The 16,563-nt window shown below is 45.7% G+C and overlaps 3 protein-coding genes and 1 pseudogene across 5 annotated transcripts; 1 reads left to right on the top strand and 3 right to left on the bottom strand.

Annotated features, from left to right (window-relative positions):
• Positions 1–1,826: 1,826 nt before the first annotated feature.
• LOC144711673 (putative aspartic proteinase GIP2 pseudogene) lies at positions 1,827–3,257 on the bottom strand (annotated as a pseudogene).
• Positions 3,258–4,926: 1,669 nt separating this feature from the next.
• Positions 4,927–6,765, bottom strand: LOC144711631 (uncharacterized). The gene is made up of 3 exons (XM_078585626.1): positions 6,466–6,765; positions 6,318–6,393; positions 4,927–6,244 (listed from the first exon to the last, which is right to left on the bottom strand). Exons 1-3 carry the CDS (start codon positions 6,502–6,504, stop codon positions 5,070–5,072), a joined length of 1,290 nt encoding a protein of 429 aa, XP_078441752.1. The 5' UTR covers positions 6,505–6,765; the 3' UTR covers positions 4,927–5,069.
• A 1,139-nt stretch (positions 6,766–7,904) lies between these two features.
• On the top strand, positions 7,905–10,468 carry LOC144711641 (uncharacterized). Of its 3 annotated transcripts, XM_078585653.1 has the most exons (9): positions 7,905–8,077; positions 8,163–8,201; positions 8,272–8,547; positions 8,611–8,669; positions 8,784–8,921; positions 9,064–9,129; positions 9,270–9,335; positions 9,411–9,470; positions 9,546–10,468. In XM_078585653.1, exons 3-9 carry the CDS (start codon positions 8,277–8,279, stop codon positions 9,741–9,743), a joined length of 858 nt encoding a protein of 285 aa, XP_078441779.1. In that variant the 5' UTR covers positions 7,905–8,077; positions 8,163–8,201; positions 8,272–8,276; the 3' UTR covers positions 9,744–10,468. The 3 variants fall into 3 exon arrangements, with proteins under 3 accessions (XP_078441779.1, XP_078441771.1, XP_078441763.1); XM_078585645.1 differs by having other exon boundaries at positions 7,906–8,077; positions 8,163–8,547; XM_078585637.1 differs by lacking the exon at positions 8,163–8,201 and having other exon boundaries at positions 7,907–8,112.
• On the bottom strand, positions 10,303–14,408 carry LOC144711662 (uncharacterized). Its single transcript, XM_078585664.1, has 9 exons — positions 14,023–14,408; positions 13,011–13,072; positions 12,836–12,890; positions 12,408–12,506; positions 12,196–12,282; positions 11,890–12,006; positions 11,657–11,749; positions 10,757–10,787; positions 10,303–10,642 (listed from the first exon to the last, which is right to left on the bottom strand). The coding sequence occupies exons 1-9, from the start codon at positions 14,116–14,118 to the stop codon at positions 10,461–10,463; spliced, it is 822 nt and encodes a 273-aa protein (XP_078441790.1). The 5' UTR covers positions 14,119–14,408; the 3' UTR covers positions 10,303–10,460.
• Between the last annotated feature and the right edge of the window lie 2,155 nt (positions 14,409–16,563).

The following is a 16,563-nucleotide window of genomic DNA, read 5'->3' as shown; positions in this document are numbered from 1 at the left end:
CTATAGGAAAATGATGCCACCAAACCATTAGCCAAGGGACTAGAAATATCATAAGAGGAATTTATTTATTTTCTAGTGCATCAATCCTAACTAGGATGACCAATTAGAGTTTTAGAATTAAGCATACTCTACATCGTCATAGGCATATTCTCAGATTAGGGGTTATACATACATGGTAAGTGATGATAGATAGGATCCATGAAGGAGTTGACAAAGTCCTTTTTACATTTTGGAACACAAGGTGTTGATTTTCACGTCATGTGTGGCGACTTGGCCTATTTAGTAGACTAGTACATTGGCCTAGAAGGTAAAAACATAGGATTTATGGGAAGCCCGAGGATATACTCAAAATGTGATTAATTAATTGGGTTAAGATAATAAAGAGTTAATGGGCTTCGGGATTCATTCAGTAGACTAGTACATTGGCCTAGAAGGTAAAAACATAGGATTTATGGGAAGCCCGAGGATATACTCAAAATGTAAATATTTTTTACGAAAACTTGGCCTTGTATATAATGACCTAAATCCCAAGTGAGAAACACCCATGCAAGTCTCTCCTTGGGTTTTCCACCTCGTTTCTCACTTTATTCTCTAGTGCCCTCCCTTCCTAGTGGAACTAGAATGGTGAAAAGTTCTTCCCAGATGTCTAGCAGCACTGATTGAGAAGAAAATGAGGACATGAGATGTACTGACGACCATATTGATATTTCTATACTATGGACACATTTGAAATAACATGCGGTTGAGTTGACTGATTCCATTAACCAAATGATGGCAGAATCAATGCTACTGAAGGTGATTCAATCATCAAAATGTTTTGTTTTTGAGGTTTGATACAATTTGTATTTCGTCTGATGCACAAATCTCGTCTCTAAAGGTCAACATCTATATATATTTTAGACAAACTCGACATCCATACGGTTTCAACGGGAAATCCTTTCTCAATGCAAAATTTACATCCCCTTAAAGAATTCAACATCCTATTTAAAAGTTCCTTGCCTAGTTAAAGGGCTCCAGATCTTATTTTTGCCTAGTTTTTTTTTTTTTGTCAAAGTATAAAGGGTAATTACGGGCTTGCCTTTTGACTTGTCAAACTATTATGATTTTTTTCCTAGTAGTTTGTTCAATGTACTATATTATATGACACAATATCACAAATTTTCTTGGTAAATTGCTGAATGATAAAATGATGAACACTTAGTCATGTAAATAATTTAATACATGGGTATATCCCATATTTTCTATTATTATATGTAGTTAGTATAACGAGAAATAATATGTTTGCATCAAACAAAACGCTTGAATTTCTCAAAGTTTTATTTTCCAGATTATGTTCGTCTTCACATTTGCAGATCTGTATAGATATAAGACCTTGTTCATCAGATCTTTGCGACACAAACTTTTATTAAAACGCTTAAGCTTGCTGATTAATGTGGCAAATATTCACAAATTTTACAAAAATCTTACTTTCAAGAACTGAAGTAAAATTACCTTATTTTGATGAATATGTAAGTACAAGTATTTCCCTCATTTTTTCTTGGATATAGAATTATTTAATTACTCTAAATATCCTTGATCATTAGAAGCTTGATGTTGGGCTCTAAAATAAATCTACCATACTTTATCAGGGTTGACTGACACCCAACCATGTCGCAGTAAGCGACCACCCATCTAGTCCTAAAGAGCAATATTTCACCATGTTAACATTCACCAAAACACATCATAACCAATATGTTAACGCCACTAACCCTTCAATAAGTAGCTCTGATAATACAACTCTAACATTTTGTTATGCAAACAAGTTGAAAAAATGTGGCGTACACGTATTAAAAAAACACATCAAGACCAATACCTGGATATTAGACAGGGCAGTTAGACACTAATACTCAAACATAAAGACACCCAAAAAAAAAAAAAACTCAATTGGCACAAACCCATCCACAGATAACGTAGTATAGGTGAAACTCTCTTTACACTGACAGCCGTGGCTAGCAGGAAGAACAGCACTGACTAGCCTTTTGGGCACAAAAAACTGGCACAGCCCGGCGTCATTCTAAGGCGAGGTGGAGGTGAAGTTGAAGTTGGCGCAGTTCGTCTTGAGCGAGCGGGGAGAAGAACTGAAACCCAGTCTGGACGAGGCGAGATCGAACTCGAGAAGTTTGTCCTCGAGCTGGTGCCCGCCGATAACGACGGCGCTCGTCGCGTCCGGACCGCCGTCGACGAAGGCTAAGCAGGAGACCCCTGGGCGCACCCCCACGACCGCGCCGGCCCCGGCCACGGTCCAGACCACCAGCTCGCTCTGCAGCACCAGCTCGACCCGCGGCACCGCCGACCCGACCTTGCTCGAGTCGAAGCAGAACCCGAACGGCTCGACCGGCGGCGCGCGCCGGAGCCCGCCTTCCTTGGCGAACCCCGCCGCCACGGCCCGGAAGATCGAGCCCTCCAGGACCGCGTACGGCACCGCGGTCGAGATCCTCGTCCCGCCCCGGCCGGTCCTCCTGTCGATCCCGTCGACCCCCGCGACGCGCTTCCCGTTGACTCGGATCGCGGTCACGCCGATGAAGTACCCTGTGGCGGGCTTCGGGTTGACCAGGAGCGGCGTGTAGGTCAGGGAGGCGGCCACGTCGACGCCGGGGAGGAGGCGGTAGGGCCCGCCGCCGAAGAAGACGGCGCCGGCGGTGCTGGAGAGGCAGACGGCGAAGCGGCGGCGGAGGCCGAACTTGGCGGCGAGCTGGGAGGGAAGGGCGGCGGGGTCGCGACCGAGGCCGGCTACGCCTTTGGCCCCACCGGCGAGCCCCGCGAGCAGGGCGGTCGGGCCGCAGCCGAAGAGGGTGCGCGCTGCGGTCGCCGGCGGTCCGGGGCTGGCGCCGTCGGTGGTGGGCACGACGAGGACGTCCTCGGCTAGCTCGCCGATGGAGGTGGTCCGGATGAAGGGGTTGACCGGGAGGAAGCCGCAGGTCGTGCCGTTGACGCAGGCGCCGGACCCGGAGGCGGCGCACTGGACGGACTTGCACCGGACCGGCCGGGCTGAGGAGGAGGCGAACCCGCGGTCGCAGTCGACCCAGAGGAAGGAGCCGCCGAGGTCGAGCACGACCGGGACCGGCACGAGGGGGGTCCGCTGCCGGAGCTGAGCCACGTACTGGCCCGTGGGCGCGTCCTTGGTGACCGCGACCACGAGGGGTTTGGGCCGGTCGGCGGCGGAGACGCCGAGGAGGAGGAAGAGTAGCGCGAGATAGGCCATGGTCGTTGCCGGTGGCGGGGAGAGCGTTTATTTAGGTCGGTGGGATTCGGGCGAATCAGAGGCCGCCATGTGGACTCGATTCCCGGACGTGGGGACTTGCCGACGGATATTCCCCCTTGTGTCTGAGTCACCGACCTTATCCGCCCATGTCATCTCCGAGAATTAGAAAAATACCTATCGTCGAGTCGCACATTTCTTGCCTGTCATTGACTATGCTTGATTTTTTTGTGGTTAACCTATAAGTCAACAGATTAGATACTCCTTTGTGTAAACCATCATTTGACCAAGGTTTTTGCTTTATTATAACTACATAGAAATGTATTTTGGGATACGAAATTGACAGATAGAGAAAGCTTAATACTTTTTTCTTCTTTATGGGGCTCAACCACTTGGACGATTAGAATTTATATTCTAATATTAGTCACCGATATTCATATTTGGTTTCTGATTTATAATTTTTTCGATTTTTCAGCTTTTCTCGGGATTTACACTGAAACTGGAAAATTACAGTCGGTGGGTTTTGATTTTTGAGCAAATCCGGTTAAAAAAAGTCTGGTCAAACCGTTGAAATCACGTGTCCATAACGTTCATATCGAGTTCCGAGATCACGTGATGGGAAAAAGTAAGAGAGAAAGGGAGAAGAGAGGGGCCATATGCCGCGCACGTGGCAGACAGGCCTCGTGGGCCTGTCCAGGTCAGCCTCGCCTAGCCTTGCTAATAAGTCGACGTGGGGCCCGCCAGACGTCAGCGTTAGTTACCGCTCAGTCGCCCCCCGGTATCCGGTGACTCGGACCCCCCGAGACCGAGTCAACTCGCTACCCCGAGCTTCTTAGAGAGAGAAAGTGACAGACAGAGAGAGAAATAAAATGAGAGAACTGAGAAAGTAAGAGACGGGGACCCGGCTTGGTCAGCTGCCGTACCACGGCGGGGATATCGCGGCACATCTCTCTCTCTCTCTTTCTGATCTTCACTCTCTCTTTCTGTGTCTCTCTATCCTTCTCTCTATCTGTCTCTCGCTGTCTCTCTCTGTCCATCTAGCTCTGTCTCTCTATCCTTCTCTCTCTATGCCTTTCTCTCTCTATCTCTAGAGTTTCTGGACAGGGAAATGCAGAGAGAAGGGGCGTCATTTAGAGCTGAAGTGCAGCGACCGGCCACGGCCTTGCACCTTCATTTATACCTGCCCACAATCTGCCCTCTGCCACAGTAGAGAGAGAAAGAGTAGGAGCGATAGAGAGAGCGAGAGACTCAGAAGAGTCAGACGAAGACTGTTCACAATGACAGCAGGAGAGAAGACGGAGGGCGAGCGCAATAATGGAGACTTGCTGTCTGTGTACCGACCACTGTGCGACGAGTTGTAGGGGGGACAGCAAAGAGCGATAACGACAGATGCATGGAGAGAGAGATAGAGATAGAGATAGAGGTAGAGAGAGAGAGATAAGGTTTGGAGGTTCACGGGAGGAGAGGGAATAATGTTGGAGCCTCGCGCCGGCTTTCTTTCTCTCTCTTATCTCTCTCTCTAGTCGCCAAACAAAACGCCTGAAAGAGAGATTGAAGCGTAGATCTGACTGGTTGCCGAGTGCGCCGGCCTCGTGGGGGGCAGAAAACGAAGGACCTGCACACAAATATCCACGCACAGAGTTCTAGAGAGAGAAAATATCCGGAGAGTTAGAGAGAGAGAGTGCGAGTGTGGGAAGGAAGCTTAGTTCATGTGTAATGGCGGGGAAGGACCTTCCTCCGGCGAGATCTCCTCCTCCTGCCTAAGGAGGAGAAGAGAGAGAGATAAGAGGGGGAAAAGAGAGAGAGATACATAGACATGCGGCGGCGATTTTCACATGACGTGGCAGCTCTGGGTGTTCTCGTCGCTGAAGAGGTGGGTGTACTCGGGCGGCGGCGGAGGGAAGTAAGACACCGGCGGCGGCGGCGGCGCCGGCCGTGCCATGTACGGCATCATCGGCTGGAACGCACGATCCTGGCCGTTGATCGCCATCCTCTGCTGTTGCATCATGGCCGCTAGATACTGCTGCTGGTACGGGTTCGCCGCCGCGAACATCTCCGGCGTGATCGCCGGGAAGTACCCCGGCGGCGCGCCGCCCGCAGGCAGCCCCTGCACCGCCGCTGCCGGCGCCGCCGCCGCCGCCGCCATGTTCATCATGTGCCCGCCGCCGCGTGGCATGTTCATCCCACCCATCTGAGCCATCATAGCATTCGGACCCATCGCCTGCCCGTTCTTCTGACCGCCGCCGCCGCCGCCGCCGCCGCCGCCACCGCCGCCACCGCCGCCGAGCTTCCCGTTTCCATGGTTATTACCGTTATTCTTGCCGCCGCCGCTCTTATTGCTTCTACAGTCATGCTGCCCGCCGGGCTTTCCCCCGCCGACAACCTTCTTATCCAACGCGCCGCCGCCGCCCGGCGCCGCCGCCTTCCCCGGCGGGTTGCCCCCGGCGGCGCCGGACTTCTTCCCGCCGGCGGCGGCCTTCTTACCGCCCATCAAGAACGGCGGCGGCGCGTTCATCGGCTTGGCCTTGACGGCCTTCACGTCGTCGTCGAAGTCGTCGTCGAAGCAGTCGAGGTCGTCGAAGTCGTCGTCGTAGTCGTCGTCGTCGAAGTCGTCGTCGTCCTCCTCGCTGCCGCCGTCCGGCATGTTGAACTTGACCGTCTTCTGGTTCTTCCCGAAGGGCATTTTCACGTCTTTGAGAGGGAAGTTGAGATCTTTGAAACCCTTGATAATGTTGTGATGTTGGGGCGGAGGCGGCGGCAGCTGGCCCTTGTGCTTCACATTTCCGCCGCCGCTCGCCGCCTTACCGCCGCCGCCGCCCTTGCCGTTAAGCTGAAGCTTCTGAAACTGGCTGGCGAGCTGCCCAAAGTTAGCACCGGAGAGCTTGGGAGAGAGAAGCTCCGCCGGCTTGCCGGCCTTGTTCAGCTTCCTGAGAAGAGTCTCGGCGTCGACGTCGCCGGAGACGGTCACCGTCCCCTTTTCGGCGTCGATCACGGTGGTGTAAACCCCTGCAGATTACAATATTAAACCCCAGCTGGCCGTCGGATCTGCAGATTGGGGATCGGGAGAATAACCACCCACCGTCGATCTTCTGGAGCAGCTTCTTCACCTTCTGCTTGCAGCCGTCGCAGTGTATGTTCACCTTCAGGACCCATGTCTGAGGAAAAAAAAAAACGAAGAAATCAGATCTCTCAAGAAGAATCGAAGACAGGGGGGAAGAGAGACGGACCTGTATCTTCAGCAGCTTCACGTCCTCGTCCTTATTCATGCCTGCGGGGGAGACTAGAGAGAGAAGGAAACTACTCTTCTTCTTCTTCTCTTCTTCTTCTTCTTCTTCTTCTTCTTCTTCTTCTTCTTCTTCTTCTTCTAGCGTGGGAGGAGGGAAGAGCGAGAAGGGAGAGTGAAGGGGGAAGGTTTTCCTCAAGACGGCGCCTGCGGCTGTACTCTAACCTCGCTCACTCTTTTGCCCTTTATTCATTTTTTTCCAATTTTCGCCGATTAATCTGTCCCTGTCTCTCTATCTCATTCTATCTGTGTCTGTCTCTCTCTAAACTGAGCAGGTCACTGAAAAAAGAGGCGGGGAGGCGATAGAGACGTGTCGATTTGGGGGGGGTAATAAAAATCCCGACGCGCACGCAGCACGCATCGAGGGGGGGTAATTACCAGAGGGGTACGTGGCGGGCAACGGAGGCAGGGCCGGCTCACGAGCTAGGCGTGGGCCGGGACCGGACCGGGCTCTAGCCGGGCCCGTGCCACCTCGGGCCCGCCTCGATCCTGTCAGGACCGTTTAATTATCTCTCGTTTCGGGTACCATTTGTAGCCTCTCTCTCCACCCATGCTTTCTCTCTCTAGCCCTGACGGCACGTGAACGGCAGGAGCGCCCGTCCTTCTACTGGAGTTCAGAGATTCCCTCTCTACTTTCTCTCTCTATTTTTTTACCCTCTTGTTGAGAGAGAGAGAGAGAGAGATCGGGGAGATCGCCTCGGCTGCAACGCCGTGGTCAATGTTTTCTCTCTCTATCTCTAGCTCGGTCTTTCTCTCTCTTCCCTATCGCTACGGTCAAACCGGGGGGGTAGGGTCTGAAAAAGGCTGTTAACGGGCAGGGCCGAAGACCGCGCCGCCGTTGACCGGCAGCGCCACCGCCGGCGAGAGATCTCCGGCGGGGTTTTAGAGAGAGAAACGGACCGGCCTGTTTCTCTCTCTAGCGTACGGCGGCGACGGAGGGCTGCCGGCGGCGGCGGCGGAGAGTCATGTCGCGGCTGAGTAGTCTATTCCGCCGCCGCGCACGGCGTCCGTCGCGTCGCGCTGCGGACAAGACGGCAGTTTAAGTCTCTTTACTGCGGAAAAGAATTTTGTCGGGTGAAAAAATACCCACAAAATAATATTGTATAATTTAATAAATGGATTTAAAATTGTCGGCAGCGCCGGAGGTATAGCCGTTGGATGGGAGGTTTACGGTTCGGAGAACCAGCTGGCGTGTGACAGTCGTTCAGGGCTATTATGGGTAATTCCGATGCAATGAAATTTCTGACCGCTGGATCAAGGGTTGACAGCGTGGATGCAATTTGCTGGACTAGTGTAACGGCCTGGGGGAATCAGGAGAGGAATTGACGATTTCCGGCTGATTTATCCTCGTCCAGGAGGCTAACTGCAGGGGTATTTCCGGTATTTCAGGTCTCTGTTTCTCGGCTGTGGGTGTACGCCGTTGCAGTCGTGCAGAGTCCGTAAACGGAACGCTCGATTGGGAGACGATGTTCTTTCTTTTTCTCTTTAATGTCGTCAATTCTCGACCAATCTTCAATTCTTCGAGCTGATCCCGCTTGATCTCGACAAGTTCTCCAGTCTGATCCGCTCTCTCCGATCTTTTTGTTTGTTTGTGAGTTATTATTAACATTGCTTGTGGATTTCTTTCTGATTTTGTGACAGATTCAACTCTTTTATTGGCCGAATTCTCTGCTTCCATCCGTAATTGTTTGTCGATCTCTATCTCTTTCGAATGGAAACCTCGGTAGCGACAAAGATTTTTGATGTATAGATACGATGGAAGCAAATGGGCAAGTGACACTGGACATTGAATGCGGACGCGAGGACGGAGATGACGCAACGGTGGACGAAATTGAAGCTCAGAAGACTAGCTTCGGATCTTCTTCTCTGTTCTATGACCCGCTACCGCGCAATGATGACATCGGTTTACTCTCTGGGATGCAATTCCAATGCGACGGCGTTCAGGAGTTCGTTTGGAGCGATGACGATCCCGATGCATCGAGACTTGTCCGAGGAAAAAGAATGAAGACGACCCCCGTTTTTTCAGGTGACAATGGCAGAATTCATGGCTTTTTATTCATCTGTAGAGCTGAAGTTTCGATCTCTGCAGGGTATCATGTCCAAGATCAACAAGGAATGGCGAGCTTTGAGGATTGCTTCGTTTCTCTGGTACAGTCACCACCCAAATTTAGCTGTTCTCAGTGGGTTTGATGAGCTCCATTGATGGGAGAATCTTCTGGAACTAGGAAGAATCTTAAAAGAATTTCTGAAAATTCGAAACAGTGCCCCTGTCCAGGAGCGCAACAGCTCTTCGGGGAGAGCTACAACGCTGCCGTACATGCTGAAGCAACACCAGTAACGGTTGCCGCGCGAGGTTTTCGCTCCAATGAATCGACCTCCAGTAATGCCATGGAGAGTCGGGTAAGACAATATCATACTTCAGCAACGACCTCTGCTTTCTTTCTGACCTCTCTCTCTATCTTTATATCCATCTCTCTCTCTATCTTCATATCCATCTCTCTCTCTATCTCTGTATGTCTTTTGATGGGTTTTCTTTCATCAGAGGAGAAGGGCAAAGATTGCGGAAGGAATCAGAGCCTTGGAAGAGAACACCCCGCAATCTGGAAAGGTTTGGGGCCTAATAATTAGAGCTGATTTGGGTTCCGTAGATCTCATTGAATCATCACTTTTATCTGCTTTCTTTATACTTGTACACCGTCGATCTGCATAGTAATCAATGAGTCACTGTCGACTTACCGTTGCCTGCAGGGCACGAGGGAGTCGGTTCTTGACGATGCCATCGACTACATCAAGTACTTGAAACTACAACTCCTGGTATATATCTCTCTCCTATCACTAACATGATAGATCAGAGATGAATATATCTCTCTCTCCAATTCTTTCATGCAGGCCCTGGGCCAGAGCCGGCTAGGCGGTGACCCGGGGCACTATCCGTTCGTCCATCTGGAGGTACCCATTTGGCAATTGGCACAAATATAGAGATGATAATGATGATGATGATGATGATGGGTGATGTAATTATAGGGATTCGGGCATTACGTGGTGCACGATGAGATGGGGAGCGAGTCCCTGGAAGAGATGATGGGTCATCTCATGGACTCCAACATGCCCGCCGCTATCCGGCTTCTGGAGAGCAAGGGCCTCGAGCTGCTCCCCGTATCCTCCGCTGATCTCATCCTCCGAGCCGGCGCTTCCTTCCCCAACAATACCTATCATCATTAACCCTACTCGACCATCATCAAAATCATCATGTCATCATCGTTTGTGGCATTGTCATCATCCTCGTCACCATCATCATTATCATCTACATCTCTTACCTCGCAACATCTGAAGGGTCAGTCAGAGGGTTCCTACACTTCAGTACCTCTTTGTACCCAGTTTCCTATCTTCGTCATCATCATCACCCTCATAATTATCATTATCATCATGGTCATGATCATATTATCTCCCTCTCTCTTATCTTGCAACATCTGAAGGGTCAGTCAGAGAGTTCCTATACTCAATACATTTCAAAATCTAGTTTCGTATCATCATCATCATCGCCGGCTATCTTATCTTGCAACATTTATACACTTCAGAAAGTTCATACACTTCAGTAAGTGATATGAACATCAACATCATCATCATGATGGTCATCATTATCGTCTCCATCTCTCTCCAAGCTTGCAGCATCCGAACCTTTTTAAACCCAGTTTCACATCATCGTCATCCTTTCGTCTCTCTCTACTGCCTAGAGAGGTGCTTATATTTAATTTCTGAAGCTGGACGACGATCATCAACATTATCAACATCATCATCACTTATCTTTCTCTCCCAAGGGGCTTGTGTTCATATAATTTTCGGAGCTGATAAAAGTTCACAGCCCCTTTCTTTTCCTCTTCATTGAGGGAAACCTATTTATGTGGGAGAACCCAGAGAAGAGGGGTTATTTTGGTCATTTCACTTCTCATGTGTGTCTTCCTGGCAAGGCTCAATCTTGATCACAAGGGGCTGGACCAGGCCGGAGGCGGGTTCACAGGCAACAGTTGGCAGGCCAGCGCCGTCGGCAAAGCCGCTGCCCTCCGCCAACGCCTTCTCCAGAGCCCCCTTGGCCACCTTAGTTACACAGACCATCAGCACAGCTGCCACCCCAGGCCCAATTCAAAAACAAGAGAGAAAAATAAAACAATAATTAGATTTCTTCCTGATGAGTAAAATGCAATTGAATTGATGAACATGTCAGTGGCTTCTCTCACCAGATACAGTAAGACCCGCTATCAGAATCACCTGCGCATATACCAGGATAATGTAAGAGACATAAACCAGAACCATAAAGAGAAGAAAAAATGTCTTACTGGGCAAATAACACGTGTTTTGGGAAAAAATTAGCCCCAGATAGTATAATATGTGATCCAAGTATGTCCGTATCCCACGGCAAAGGGTAGTACAGTCCATGTTTATGTAAAGAGTCCTGATGAGATAAAGGATTATTGAAATTGTAGGGTTATATATACCCCCTTGTAAGGTCATTAGAGGGACTTTTGACGAATGATTACCCTGTGTTTTCTTGACACGAGTAGCTGTATCCGGCTTTCGTGAGGGCAAGAGTTTGTTTACCTATCGCTCTCTCTTCTTCTATCTTACCTCTTCCATCTCTCCTATTATCCTCTCTATCCCTCATCCTATTTCTTGATTTTGTTAGATCTCCATGGGGATCGTAACAGTTTATTTATCATACCGTAATATAAAGGGTAGATATACCAAGCCATCCTATCTAAGGTTCTTCTTTGCATGAGTTTCTTTCATCTCAGAATAATGGGCGAATAACATGCGTGTGTTTCGTTCATACGGCAGGATAATGACATGAGACCATGGCCCAGTTTCTTTCATACAGCATCATGCCATCCATCTCCATACTTCTTTCATACAGCAGAATAGAGAAAAGGGAAGGTACTATGTCATCCATGTCCATGTAGGGATCATATGCAATGTTCATGTTTCTTTCCAATAGAGCAGAGCGAATTCGTAGATAGAGCTGCATTCATGATCAATGACATGGTACTTCTGATGTTGAACTTATCCCCATGGAGGAAAGAAATATGGATAGGATTTAAGAAGAAGAAGAACAAAAGGTAAAAGGCAAGAGGGAATCTTACCCAACGTGTTGTTGAAAACTCACACCAACCGTGGGTCACATCAGAAAGATCCTTTAAAGTTGTTCCAATGTACACCAGAGCCAGCGTGATAGGCTGCAAGTTAATGATCATTATTTCCAAATGCGAAAAAAACATTATTTAATTAATAAAAATAGAATTAGTTCTACGCATATATTCAGTACTATTAACTCAAGATGGAGAAAATGGAAGAAAAAACGTCCACTTAATATTACCATCATGCCCAACCAAGATGCCATCATGTATTCTCCAATGCTGATGGGAGTCACGGAGAGGAGATAGTTTAGCATGTTGAATGGTAGCAGAGGAACAAGGCGGAGAAGCAAAACAATCTGCCCAAGGTCAGCAAAAACTTTAGAAAAGAAAACCCAAGAAATAAGCATTTGTAAGTAAAAGGTGCATTTTCCGGTATAATTTCGGAGAAAACCATCTTTGAAATAAAACGGGTACTCTTGATAAGAGGCTTGCTTGTTCATGAATCATCAGAAAAAAGAAAATAAAGTCGCATGAAGGAACATAACCTTGAACCCAGATCTCTGAATTGCTATAGCAACAGCCTGGAACTTCGGATAGTCCTTCAGCTTGGAAAGAACATAAGACCTCCCAATCTAAATATTGAGAAATGGATCAGCGCCTCAAATTTGAAAGAATCAATAGAAAAAAAACTCCTTTATTCGCTCCCATGAGGAATGTTTAATAATAATTGCTTAAAATTGAGACTTCTTAAACTTACTGTTCTCCCGAGGATGAAGGCCGCTGTGGCTCCAATTGTGGCACCAATAGAATCAGCAATAAAACCCAACGGGAGTCCGAAGAGATAACCGCCTCCAAGCTGACATATACCGTGAAATTAAATAATAGTACATTATAATGAACCTATATCTAATGCTTTGGCAAACAAAAATGGCTAAACATTAATCCTATCTCTTTACCACAGCCTTTTGATTATTACGTGGTAAAATGTACCCAAATATGTACTCAGCACGTCTACTTAATCAATCTTTATTCTTGATTTCGGGCAATTACTGATCTGTTAACGAACGTTTAGGTCTAGACCCACATCAAAACAAAAATAAAAGTTTCTTTACAAAAAAAAAAAAGATAACACTAGAACAATTCATATAGATTCCCCAATGCATAAGAGGAAAAAAGAAATCTTACGGTAAGTATGGAAGCAGGAACAGCTAGGATTGTGAGGGGAATGTAGGCAATGGCCCTGAAATTCAATTAAAATGACTAAATTATTGCGGGTGATTAAAATCTTCAAAAATATCACAATACTCTTCGAATTAATGCAAGATATAGAATGTCGCAAAATTCAGAAAAAAGTACTCACAGGACGACAGGACCCCATGGCCCAAGGTTTTCGTCAATCCAAAGCAAAAAGTCCTTCAGGATCTGTAGACGAGTACACTGACGTTAGGAGCTACAGAATGAAGTAACAAGTACAGCCTAGCAGATAAATTTATTAAACGGACAGCATATCATAAAATCTATAAAATAAATCCGTATAAATAAAGAAAAGGAATTTTCTCTTTGAGGTTCAAAGATATTATTCTGGCATAAACTAAGAAAATCACGTTGCAAAATCCACACATTGTCGAAAGGTTACAACTTTGTATGTCTGGAGAACCAACGCAATTATCTAATTGCACTGTTGTTATCCGAGAAGCAAGTATTTAGTCGACTAACAAGCAGCATTGGCCATCAAGGACAATGTTGTATTTGGTTCTTAACCCTTTTTTCCCTATATCTCTAAGTCATCACGGACATTCATAAATATCTTTATGATATTGCCAATAGACAAAACGTGACTGCAAGCTAAAGAGTCAATGCTTTGGTAAATTACTAACGAAATTATCCCAGTTACGATTTGCTTGTGCTAGCGTTAATTGAGATGAGTCAGGTCCAACCAGACTCTGATTTAGAGATATAGAGAGAAAACGTCTTGCTGTGAAGTTCTTCTTTCCTGATTTAATCATCATGAGAGGGAGGATAGGATGCAATCCAAAAGATAAACTCCAAGATTACAGGCGTCTCCCTAAATATTTCATATTGGAAAATTAACCACGGGGTGATACCGAAGCAACCCAAAGAAATCTGCAGATTTCTCCTAGACAAGCAAAGGTGAATGTAAAACTGAGATACAGAATGAAATTAGACAAAAAAAGCTTCATAGAGTCAAAATCTACTCGAGGATAAATAGTCGTACCAAAGCACATTCCCATTAAATCAAAAGATTTAAACCGCAAACACACAAAGCATTCAAATGCACTTCACAGGAGAACTGCAACAAAGGGAAAATGCAAATAATTGTGCAACACAAACCCATTTAAAATCCTGGGTACCTTTTCCACCGGAAAGATGACACAAGCAGAAATAATGGCGACTAGCAGCAGGAGAAGAAGCGAGACCCTGATCAGAGCACCAGATGAAACGGCCATGGAAGCATCCACAAGCCTTCTCCGCCAAGGCCTCCCGCTGCAGACCTCCTCGCCTGGTCTTCCTCTATCGTCCTGCCTCCACGACCAGCGGGCCCTCAGACCCTCCGCGTTTGCCAGGATTTGAGAATTCTCGGAGAACCAAATACTCTGCAGATGAATACACCGTTCGCCCTAAAGATCGATCTTCACAGCATCCTCGAAAGCTGTGATCTTCATGGCGGTGACCTCTGCCCACTTCCCCGTTTCTTCCCTGTTCTTGCTTCCTTCTTACCCTTTCTTCCCTTTTCTCTTACACGGAGCGCGTTGTCTGAAATAAATTAGGTATTTTGTCGTGAAACCCTCTTGTTATAGACTTCTTGCAATTAGACCTTGCTGAAACTTTATCTTCTTCTACCACCCTGTGGTTCTTTGATTTATGGACAGAGAAGCTTTGACTAACACAAAGATATTGAATTCTCTTGGAAACTTACGAAGTTACGAGAAATAACTGTGAAGATTTTTAGAACATTAGGGAAATTGGTGTATTCCTTGATAAAGAGAAGGAGACGCATTTTGATGAGTAAAATTAAACTATCGCTTTCAGGAGATCCGAGGTGCACCATTGACAATCGATATATGTTTGTGCCTTTGTAAATTATATTGAATCATGCATAAAAAATTTTAATCTTCAAACCACTTTAGGAAAGTTTGTATTTTCTATTACTTACCACTGTAAGTCCAATGTCATCATCCATAGAGATTTTCAGCTTCAAATTGTTGTTTTTTGTGCAATATTTTTAGGTGGGACTATACATGGATGAAACAGGAAGTTAATCCAATAAAAAAACTGAAGACATAATAACATTAAAATCCCGATGGGTAATGGGAATGTGGGAATTTATCAACCAAAGTATTGTGTTTTATGTGAAATTCCTACGCTCCTTCGATTGCAATTGAGTTAGAAACTACTTGCTAACCTGGTTTCCCACTAGATTGATCCTACATGCATCGGATCCTTGACTTTTTACAAATAACTCTAAAAAATATATCCTTTTATTTGGAAGCATATTCTCACTCCTCTCTAGATCAAGATGTGATAACTTATGCTTATAAGAAGCATCTAGATATTTGTCTTTCTGCAAACAATAACTTTCACTAGATCACCTCATACATTTTCACATAGTACCAAAAAGCATAGTCAATCACCAAACATATTAGAATGGTAGAATTCTTAAATAGGCAAAAGAATCTGGCCATATGTTAGAATCAAATGACCCAGATATTGCATTTTCTTAGGTAAACGTGGTCAGTGTGGTCCATTCTCCATGCGCCCAAGTACTACACATGCTAAAAATCTGAGCTAACTTAGTCCAGATAGAGTCTACACAGTTCATTAAAACTAAAATTAAAATTTTCAGCCTTGAGGTGTGATTTTTCAGCTTAAAACTAAAATTTTCAGCCTGGCGAGCCCACATTCCACTCCTTTGGTATTTATCTGAAAAAACCATTTTCTATATGAAACAAGAAGATGTTATGCATGTCACATTCCACATGAAAAAACCACATTCCACATTTTCTATCTGAAAAAAACCATTTTCTGTAAATTTTTTAACTACAATAAGTCGAAAGAATTCCAGAATACTTCGGGCAAAATTGCAAAGCATAATATTTTCAATTTATTATTCAATATAATATTGTAAAAAGAAGATTTAATAATGTTATGCATGAATAATGGGAATATGCATAAATAAATGATATTATGTAGTATATCACTCAAATGCATAAAATGATCAATCAAAATTAAAGCAATGATATTGATGTGTGTTATCAACCCTAAACCCTAAACCCTAAACCCTATGAAATAAAATGAAGTTTGACAAAAAAGAATGCATGTTTGTTGAAATTCCAAAGTTAAATGTCCTGTGGTGGTAGAAAATTTGGCATGGGTGACTGTTAACCAGACTTTTTTATTAAATTAGTCATTTTAAGGCTCTGGTTAGTGCCACAATATTTATAAAATTTTCCTCAGTAAAGCGTAAGTAAGGGTCAAATCCCCAAGAAGCAAGTATTAAGAGAGTAGATTGCAATTCAAATAGAAGTCTATTATAAGCACTAGAATATTTAGTAAGAGAAAAAAATGAGATTATTGAGATCAAACATTCAGGAGATCATACTAACCTTCTTGTCAGTTCCCCCAAGGGCCAAGTGGTGTTTTCCCTCAAAGTATCTTGATCACACTTGAAGTCTCTCTCCCACACTCTTATAGAGTAATAATGAATCAAGAAACTGATGCACTAGGCCTTCAACAACATGTTTGGAACATAAATCCAGGATGATATACAAAGAGAGGGGATAAGAGTTTAAATAAAAGTGCCCTAACTCTCTCAGCCATTGGATCTAATTCCAAAGATTTGGAGGTCTAGGATTCCTTTATTTCTAGCCTACATCCACTTTCCCTCTTTTTCC

The sequence above is a fragment of the Wolffia australiana genome, chromosome 1 (genome assembly GCF_029677425.1).
Source record: "Wolffia australiana isolate 7733 chromosome 1, ASM2967742v1".
NCBI lineage: Eukaryota > Viridiplantae > Streptophyta > Magnoliopsida > Alismatales > Araceae > Wolffia > Wolffia australiana.
The sequence above is the reverse complement of the archived record's forward strand: the minus strand, read 5'-3'. Positions and strand labels throughout refer to the sequence as shown.

Coding starts and splice junctions, on each gene's coding strand:
- LOC144711662 (XM_078585664.1), bottom strand. CDS start 14,118: ATGGCCGTTTCATCTGGTGCTCTGATCAGGGTCTCGCTTCTTCTCCTG. Junction 12,891..13,010: donor CCATGGGGTCCTGTCGTCCT/GTGAGTACTTTT, acceptor ATTGAATTTCAG/GGCCATTGCCTACATTCCCC. Junction 12,007..12,195: donor TTCAGAGATCTGGGTTCAAG/GTTATGTTCCTT, acceptor GACCTTGGGCAG/ATTGTTTTGCTTCTCCGCCT.
- LOC144711631 (XM_078585626.1), bottom strand. CDS start 6,504: ATGAATAAGGACGAGGACGTGAAGCTGCTGAAGATACAG. Junction 6,394..6,465: donor TGAAGCTGCTGAAGATACAG/GTCCGTCTCTCT, acceptor TTTTTTCCTCAG/ACATGGGTCCTGAAGGTGAA. Junction 6,245..6,317: donor GCTGCTCCAGAAGATCGACG/GTGGGTGGTTAT, acceptor TGTAATCTGCAG/GGGTTTACACCACCGTGATC.
- LOC144711641 (XM_078585653.1), top strand. CDS start 8,277: ATGGAAGCAAATGGGCAAGTGACACTGGACATTGAATGCGGACGCGAG. Junction 8,922..9,063: donor GTAATGCCATGGAGAGTCGG/GTAAGACAATAT, acceptor TTCTTTCATCAG/AGGAGAAGGGCAAAGATTGC. Junction 9,336..9,410: donor ACTTGAAACTACAACTCCTG/GTATATATCTCT, acceptor TCTTTCATGCAG/GCCCTGGGCCAGAGCCGGCT.